The following is a 9,727-nucleotide window of genomic DNA, read 5'->3' as shown; positions in this document are numbered from 1 at the left end:
AGCTATCATAAAATGCATGCCTTCGAGAAATCAAGGGCAAGTCTGCAGCATGAAGGAGTGTTGCATGGACAACAATGCTGGGCAATACTGAGGTGGGTTTGCTCAAGGCAGTAGGAAAGCTGGGCATAAACATCAAACAGCAATTGACTGATTTTAAACAATCCCCATTTTTTTTTTTTCTTGGAAAAGTATCTTTTAGAACAACTTGTCAGGGGTAACAGCAATAAAAAGGAAATTTTATGAGCTCATCATTCATATAGCTGTTAAATAACAAAAATAAAACGAAATTTATAAGCACATCATTCATAGAGCTGCCAAACATGCTCTAAATGATTGCTCCTGCTGATCCAAACCAAGCCAGCCACAGCTTGGAAACTTCAAACAAGAGAACAATTTACAGAAATGGGGGCTGTGCTTCTGATCGGCACACGAGTTGAATGATCGAATACCCCTCAAAAACAACAAAAAACACACAAAAAAAAAAGAAACTCATCCACAAATCACTCCAGTTACTCTTTCCCAAGACAAATAAATAGTGAAAACAAATTTAATCACAAGAAACTTGTCCAAACCACAGACCATCCAAAGTTCAGGAAGTCAACTCAAGATGGAAGGGGGCCTGTTCTTTGGAGCTAATCCAAACAAATCCAAAATGGTTCGCCAAGATAATATGAGAATGCCTGAGCTAAAAAGGAATGAATCATCCAAAATCTAAGAACACAGTAGCCACTGGCCTCCATAAAGCAGTTCATGCGATCAGCAATTAGCTCAAAAGAACCCTGCCCCAGAACCTTCCAAATGGTCATGTCAACTGGAAATCTCATCGAGACACTTGGAACTCGACAAATTCCAGAAAATGCAGATAACAGCAGATATGTGTGATGATCCTTGAAGAGATTAACGGAGCCTCTGGAATCTTGAAAGCCCTTACTTCAATTGATGATCTTCGGTCATTAAATATTTGGAAGTAATTGGAACCCTTTCAAACTTCTGAACAAGTCATATATTGACTGCTGAAGTACAGATACTTGGAAGACCTTGAACAATCCAAAAAAGCAGGCAGTGATGATGACACACATTTAGAAGGGGACAACCTTCCACCTTGAAGCTCATTTTTGTCGATCTAACTTGCCACATCAATTTCCTTCCCATGATCTTCATTGATTGTTCTTCTCAACCTTCTCAACCATATCTCATAGTCCATTGGGTATGGAGTCCCACAGAGGCTGTCCACATAATCAGCAAAGGCTTTCAGCACTGCTGACACTTCTCCCAGCTTCTGCTGTATAACCCTTTTTGACCATGACACTTCCCGCCACTGAAGTGCCCCTTCAACTGAATCCAGCTCCGGGAATACACCACCACATGAAAAGTACAGCAGATAGATTAGACTCTCTGCATCTGATGCTGCACATAGTTTGCCTTCCTGAAGGGCATAAGTAGAAGAGAAGAAAAGATTCATCGATGGACGGTCCCTCTCTTCCAGAACCGCATGACCCCACCCAATCAGTACAAAAAAGGGATGCCTTGCACCATCGCTCACACAAATCACATTCTCCAGATGGATGTCACCATGCCTGATTCCAGCTGAGGATGCAGTTGCAAGGGCAGACAGACAATCATGGCAGCACCTGAGAGCTTCCTCAGGACCAAATAAACCATTTCTTATCAAATTGGAAACTGTCTTACCAACGGGAGAGATAACTAGGATCGGGGTGCCACACCATGGATGACCACAGTTACCACCAGAGCTCGGTTTGTTACATTCGCCGGGATGAATTATCCGTCCAGATGCAACCACTTGGGGAAGGTACTTGCTGGACAAGCCCCTCTGTTTCATTGAAGTCAATACTTTAGACTGCCTCTGAACCTGGTACCACAAATTCATGTCCTCCCATGCAGGTTCCAAGTGAGTAGGACTAGAGCCGACATATAATAAAAGTGTCTTTCCTGGTTCTTCCACAGGAGCGGCAATATAAACTGGAAGTTCACCATCAGTTAACACGTCATTAATCTGGAAACCCTTCTGCCAGTTTGAGTCCTCCATCCACAAAACCGATTCTTTTTCTAGCTTCAGGGTTCCTTCAGACCCAAATTTTACAGATTCCTCCTGGACCTCAACAATTTCGGAGGAATGACAGCGTTGCTGGAAAAATAGCATACTATTTCCATTAATATGTGTTTCTACCAAATGCCTTTCCGTTCTACGACTCTGTAGACGGGAACTATGCTCTGTAGCTAAATCTCCAAGCGAATACTTTGGCATTCCACAAAACTGAATGATACAGTGAAAAGTTGCGAGAAGAACCTGTAGAGTTCCAATATCTCCCCAATTGGCATTCCCAAGCTTGTTCCAAATCCTATCAATGGGAGAAACAGTAATTGTGGCATGTTGCTTTATCCATCCAGCTGCACATTCATAAACATTATTAACATCGAAGTCCAACTTGCTCACATCACCCTCAACCTTTACCACGCCACCATACTGTGAATCTACAAGAAGCACAAAAACACAATTTGAATTGCGAAGAATAGTCGATGATCTGCTTAGGCTTCGTGATAACAGAACACGGAGAGCAAAAAACAGCGCTTCCCCCAGAACAGCATGGGAAGGCCACTGGCTACTCTGCATTGAAAGACTCCCAATATCAGGCCTGAGCAGAGCTAATTCAACAATGTGATCCCATTTCCCATGAGAACGCCGGCTATTTTTGAGCAATATGGCTGTCGCACAAAGACCTCCAAGCTTCCCATTAGCAATGGCCTTCTCAGCAGGATAGAATTTTGAACTTGCACTGTGTATACAGGCCACTGAAAAAGGCACAGGTTCATCATGACCCCAAAAGGTCTCCAACAAGCCCTTAACACTTGCATGTAGAAAATCTTCAATAGCAAGGTGTGCAGTTGCTTCAACAGCATCCGATGTCGATGCATAGAGAGCATTTGGCATTCGTATCAGCTGTTGAAAAGAAGCACCTTCTAGAGCATAATCAAACTTCTGAAGTTCTGTTAGCTCAAAAGGAACATCAAAGGCAGGTTTTCTGAAACCTGATTCTTCAGATATTCCTGAAAACCAATCTTCGAGGTTTGCCGTCAAAATCTCACTATCCACAAACTTCTGAAGAAAATCCTTACAGCTGGAAGATGATGAACCCCAGGGCCGACCTCGTGATGATGCACTCAACCTTTTTGGCCCAGAGCCAACTGAAGCATGGTCCAGGGAACCGCCTGGCAAAACATGAAGTATAAATAAGTCTTAAACTCTTGAATGCAAATACACCAGTAATGCATCTAAGATTTGAATGGAACATATTCAGACTATGAAATTGAAATTCTGAATATAGGCAGCAGTTCTCTCTCTCAAATCATGGTAGCTTATAAACTTCCCAAATGACTAAAGATGTAGAAACAGAAAATAACAACGATTCTGAAAAAAAAGAGCTTTAAAGGTTATTCCAAGTCCAAAATCTCAAAATGTTTATTGCAGGTTCAAACTAGATATTGACAGAAAGAAACAACTTAAAGTAGTGGCACCACCTATCACTACAAACATGTGACCATGAGATCCATTTAACTTTGACAAACATTAAACATAATCCTCTCATGTCATTTGCGCAACCAAAACTGGTTCTTCTGTTCTTTTTAACATGTTTCATTAGTTAGTGAAACTCTACAGCCTCCATCCCTCCCACTCCCTCTTCCTCAACCTTCCCTTCTTCTGCTCATTTGAGACTTTGAGCCATGATGTGGTACCTAAGTAGATATATGGTTTATGGCCAAACCCTTGTAATGTTGCCTTTCCTACATTGAGCTTATCTCATAGTTTCTCCAGCCATATGTGTATTTTACACTCATTGATATAAAGATGCCTCTGAAAATAATTTCTGCTCTTGTTAATCCATAGATGAGATTAAATGTGCATTGAAAAGCATCCACATGCTGCCGTTAAGACACAACAATGGTGCAACACAAAATCCTCTAATATGCTAATATAACTTATGGCGATAGTTTGATACTAAGGTCACACCGATTTTCGTATCTCTAAATACAGTTTCTTGATATGAAGATGATTCTGGAGACAGTTTCTTATAATTGATACTCCAGTCAGTGCTTGCTACATGCACTTGTTGCTGCCCTTGGATTTGCAAGGAACAAATATAAATACAGTAACATACCTATATCATTGGAAGGCAGTGCTAGCCATGCTTACATTTGAAAAAAATAAGGTAACAAACAACAAAGTAAAATAAAAAATGTGTCGATCCTCATCAACTGGTTGGTTTTGATTTTATGGATCCTTGCTCACCAATAATTCCTATTAAGCACCTGATAATGAAGGCCAGTACGAACATTTAGCACAACAAAAAATCTTGAATGTAACAACCAATTGCATTAAGAGACTGCAAGGTCTCAAATAACCTTAGCCCATCAAATAACTACTACTACTACGAAAAATGAGCTTCATGGTTAGATTGAGTTACCTACAGTAAGTCTCATATCAGCATTCCAAGTATTTGGAAAAAATGTTGCAGCAGACTAAAATTAACCATATCCAAGAATTCAGATAATTGCATGTCAAAATTAAGATCTACGAGTGAACAGGAGTCATTCATTGGCTACAGTTCATCAGTGCACCAAGTCAGCCACACAATGAAACTAATCCCCACCCATAGAAACCCTACCCAAATATTCCTTCATAGATCGCTCTTATCTTAACTTTCAAATATTCTTAATTAAATCAACAAAATCAATCTTTTCAACACTGTATCTCATCCATTGGCTCGTTAGATGCTGAAGCTATGGCTCATGCACATAGCCTTGAAGCTAAGAAACCTAAAACCCAAACCTACCTGGTTTCATTTCCTATATCCTGTATTTCCTTTCCTTTGTCCTTATGGCTTGGCTCCGAGTGATTTGACTCAGTATTGGAGCCGGGGGTGCCAAGCACCAGTACCTTGTCCATACAGCAGGTGTGCCAAAACCTTAATCCTTGATGACAAGCAAAATTCAAAGATCACAAGGGTCACAAAATAGTACCATCCAAGATGAACGAAAAAGGTTGAAGCATGCTTAGATGGTTGGAGGAGTAATGTATAAAGATATAAACCTTCATATACATCAAAAGCAACTTGGTACAGCATTCAGCCATAAACTCTATAATCTCGGTTTGACTTCATTGGGTAAAAAATTTTATCTGATATCTGTTTATTAAGGAGATCAATGCCTAAGTAAATGATTGGTGGCTTTTATATTACAATTACTAGGAAAATGTAAAATTAAGAGCTTTAAGCATGAATTGTGTGGGTGGGTTCAGTAGACCTATACCTGATATAGACCACTTTAAGCATGAATTGGTCCCTACAGTGTTGTCTCATGTGGATGAGAAAACTAGATTCATCTCTTCAGATGAATGGGTACAGCTCCAATAAAAATTTAAAATACAATAATGAGTTAGCATTACTCTTGTACAACAAAACAAACATGTTTCACTATGAGGGGCTGGCCTATAAGTTTGATCAATATGAACTCAACCTACACACTTGTCTAGTTAACGGCATGAAAACTAGTAGCGTTGGTTCGAATTGTGCTAAACCTCAAGAAAACTGTACCTGTTTCTTCTCCCATAATCTATGTTCAAAGCAACCCTTCCTTGAAGGTTCAACTGGCAAATCTAACATTTCCTCTATCAATTACCCTAGGCAGGTATCAGATGTCCCAAGTAAGTCACATTGCATGGTACATCACTCATTATAGAGCAAAAGCACATCAACAATCTAATATAATGCAAATAATAGGTTGATATGATACAATGGCCAATTAAGTGTCTTAGGGCTCTGCTATCTTTAGTGCTCAACGAAGTTTAGGACTTCCTAAGGCTTTCTCAGCAACTATGCTACTTGTAACAAACTTATCAAGTAGCCTAAGCACTTGAGGAATTGATGGTCCATGACACTTTCATTGGCCTAGATCTAGAATGATCATTCTACACCTCAATTTATCACCATATGCTCCTTTTCTCTATGTTTTTAAGATTCTACCTGCAAAACCCATCCTCCAATTGCTTAGAAATCCACACAGCAGAAATGAATCACAAAAATCTTGAATAGATGCAAATGATGTGATCTTTGGAAAATCAACCAAACCTGTTGCAGTACAATTTATGGACTTCACACCTATCACCACCACAAGACACCAACCAAAAGTGACCCACATGTTCATTCTTCTACCTAATAAGTATCAATCAACAACCTGAATACAAACCTTTATGCTGCTGCTGCTTCGGTACCAATAGAATCACAAAAAACCAGATAAAGGATGCCTACTTTGCAATGTTTTGCACCAAGAAAGGTAAAAAAAATTGATCAATTCGTCTCCAACTTGATAAGTCAAATATTGAGATGATATGCGACGGCCAAGCAAGTGCCGGAGTTGAGAAAATTCAAGTTAAGTTGGAGGGAGTAACAAGAAACAACAAGGTGACAAGCACTCAAAATCAATGAAACAAAAGAGCCAATTTAACCTTACCACTAGTATTCTCATGTCCTTCACAAGGTGGGCCCTTGAGACCTACAAATCATCATGCAAATTGTCTCACCCAAGTCAACCACCACAACAATGTTTTTCTAAGTACTTCGAGCTGGTGAGTGGCTAATAAGGCCTTAGAAAAATTGCAAGACTAGAATCATCCTGAAGCCGCTACTAACTTTCATTCAACTATGGCAACTCCTCCCCTTTCCACGATTGTGATAAATCACTTATCAACCTTAACCAAAAGATTTCATCAACACGTTTTCAGTCATTCTATCAAAATCTCCTAGGAAAGACAACATGTCATCCCCTAACATTTCAACGGCCCATTCAAACTACCCACTCATATGGAAAAGTAGCGACATGCTAATGACAAGAGCATAAAACTTGCATGCCAACCTCTGATCAACTACAATAAGTCAATTTCCTTTTCTCAAGTACCAATGCGTGAGTCTAGAACTTACTTTGCCTTCTTAGAAGATGTGAATCCCATGTTTTAGGAATAGGCATTCTTTTGTGGCAGAAAAGTTCCATATATAATATACTCATTCTTCTATGATACCTAAGAATGTCTGACGGCCATCACTTTTTTGGAAGGGATGGTGATGAAACTAAACTTAGTAATAAAAATGGGAACCATGTGCTGCCTTAAAAAAAAAAAAGTTTATTTTTCAACCTTGTAGAATTTGAAAAAACAAATGCTGAAAAAAGGTCACAATTAGTACCTTAAGCTCAATGTTAATCACTCTTTATTAAATGAGGCAACAACTTATACTTAGTGATGCTATTAGCAGCTCCAACTCCTTAGCTTTAATCTCCTCAACAGATAATTGAAAAGGATCAGTGATGCAATTAGCAGCCGCAACTCCTCAGCTTTAATCTCCTCAACAGATAATTGAAAAGGATCCATGTCGATCATAAAGGATGGTTTTCTTAGTGAAAGGGACTGCAGTTGCTTTGGTAGATTCCTCCCCTTCAACCAAAGAATAACTGACCGTTTCAACAAAAAAGTTGAATTAGATCTTTTTTGTGAACAGATATAGATCTTGAAAATCTTGATCTCATAGTAAAAGAAAGCTATTGTAGCAGGTGCTTATATTTTCAATAAAGTTTAACACCTTCATGTTAACAAATCTTCAGATATCAATGACTCGAGAATTCCCTTCATGTTGGACCAGGTCAGCAATATTTTATAGAATCACATAATACAGAGCCGGTATTAAGTCACCACTTCTAGGAATCAGCATTATTCTACTTCTATTTCATTGACAGGTGTTTCTATTTAACATATCTGAAAAGAAAAAGAAAATTCGTCTGCACCATCATTTAGACTTTAGACCAATGATCCAGTTGGTTGACAACAATACAATGACCAACCAGGACCGTATTCCACCAGAATAAAAATCACTGTCGTGTTCCAGTAGCAGCTGCCTGATTTAGAACTGATAAGACATAACTGTCAGTGATTAAGGACACCTGCGACACGTTCAGTTGGAATGGCCATTTCATAACACGATAGCCCGATTCGCTGGTTATACACGTATTCAAAACAAAACATCTCCGCGACACTACCCCATACATCAATTCATCGGAATTCCATAAGCAAAACATCTCCATCAAATTCTACACCACCGAACTTCCCATTTACCAAATCCCCCCAAAATCACAAAAATCAAATCTTTATGAATCCAGTCCAATTTTCCACCGAAAAAAACACCCAAAAATCCAAAACCCTAGCTCCCAATCCCGTCAAATAGACGTCACCAGAACCCAACCCCACATCCCAAAACACCACCATCCGCACCCAACCTCTGATTCCTACGGCAAAAATCAACAAACTTCTCACTCCTAACTTCGAATTATTACCAAACACCACAGAACCTGGAAAGAAGAGCAAATCCAACACAAAAGATTAAAGAAACCATCTTTAACCAAAAACCCCAAAACCAATAGGATAAAAAAAAAAGAGCACAAAAGAAGAGCAAAGCTCCCGTCTTTTCAGCAGCAACCAAACTTCCTCGCTGAAACAAAAACATGGAAACAAAGAAAGACTGGGAGACAGGAATGAAGACGAGCTAGTTACCTTCCATCGGTGCTAGGGCTTGGTGTACTTGGGAGGTGGAGATCGTGGTTCGAGGAAGCACATCCGTCCGTCCTTGCCCGCAAATATTCTTCGGGGAATTCTCTTCTTCGTGGTAATCAGCAAACCACTCTTCTCTCTTTGGTCTTCTGCCGTGGACTCGTTTTCCCTCCGGAGGTCTCTCTCTCTCCTCTTCTTCCGACTTCTGCCTTTATTTCTCGCTCCCTGGTGACGGCTCTTTTAATAGAGCGAGAGCGAGAGAGATTACGTACCGGCCACGAGATTGTTCGCATTTAATGATTTCTCGCGATATTCGAGATTTATACTTTCCTCCTTCTCGCGTCCCAACGGCTTTCATGCGCTCACGCTTCCTGGCTACCGTTTCCGCGTATCATCCGGCCGAAGCTGCAAGGTACACCAATCTTAAAGCAGCAGTTATCTTTCTTAACGGTTATATGTCCTTGTGCTGCACCAATCTCCAACTGTCGCTTGGGACAAAGATTTGTTTTGGATGCTGAATAAGTTGATCAAAATAAATGGGTTAAACTTCCATTCTTCTTTGCTATGTAATAAATTGTCCTTTTAAAAAAGTAGTTTAATCAAGATGCTCCAAAGTGATTGGCTGAAAGAGTGAATTAACGGATTAAATGACTTTTATGTCCTCTTGTTCCATTGCCAAATGCAACCAAATTGAGCAGCAACACAGTGTTAAATCACTCTCGGTTTATTACTTCTTTTTTTTTTTTTGACTTTCATGGCATCGTAAATGCTCTCCTCCACCCTATTTTATGGTTCGACATGGCACGACATTTACCTATATTTGAGTGTTACACAAATCTCTAGTTGCCACTTAAATCGAAAAATAAAATAATAGTAACGTACAAATGCATCATGGAAGATGTTCGGAGCACCCATTGAAGGTACATAAAAAAATTCATCAAAATCTACTAATAATAACTCGACAAATTAATATTCAATCGGTCTCCGTATAATACATCGAGTTAATATGGAAGATATTATTTTCAAAATTTTATCGTACCATTTTATATTTATTATATCTTTTATTATTTTAGATGTTTCATTTTCTTTAGCTTTATTAACTATTGTTTATATTTTTAA

General features: G+C 39.3%; 1 protein-coding gene across 2 annotated transcripts; it reads right to left on the bottom strand.

The window, feature by feature from the left end:
* Positions 1-224: 224 nt before the first annotated feature.
* Positions 225-8,839, bottom strand: LOC103705012. Of its 2 annotated transcripts, XM_039132317.1 has the most exons (3): positions 8,612-8,839; positions 7,254-7,518; positions 225-3,228 (listed from the first exon to the last, which is right to left on the bottom strand). In XM_039132317.1, exon 3 carries the CDS (start codon positions 2,948-2,950, stop codon positions 1,124-1,126), a length of 1,827 nt encoding a protein of 608 aa, XP_038988245.1. In that variant the 5' UTR covers positions 2,951-3,228; positions 7,254-7,518; positions 8,612-8,839; the 3' UTR covers positions 225-1,123. The 2 variants fall into 2 exon arrangements, with proteins under 2 accessions (XP_038988245.1, XP_008786798.2); XM_008788576.3 differs by lacking the exon at positions 7,254-7,518.
* Positions 8,840-9,727: the final 888 nt, after the last annotated feature.

This window comes from Phoenix dactylifera, chromosome 12 (assembly GCF_009389715.1).
Source record: "Phoenix dactylifera cultivar Barhee BC4 chromosome 12, palm_55x_up_171113_PBpolish2nd_filt_p, whole genome shotgun sequence".
In the NCBI taxonomy this organism is placed as follows: domain Eukaryota; kingdom Viridiplantae; phylum Streptophyta; class Magnoliopsida; order Arecales; family Arecaceae; genus Phoenix; species Phoenix dactylifera.
The sequence above is the reverse complement of the archived record's forward strand: the minus strand, read 5'-3'. Positions and strand labels throughout refer to the sequence as shown.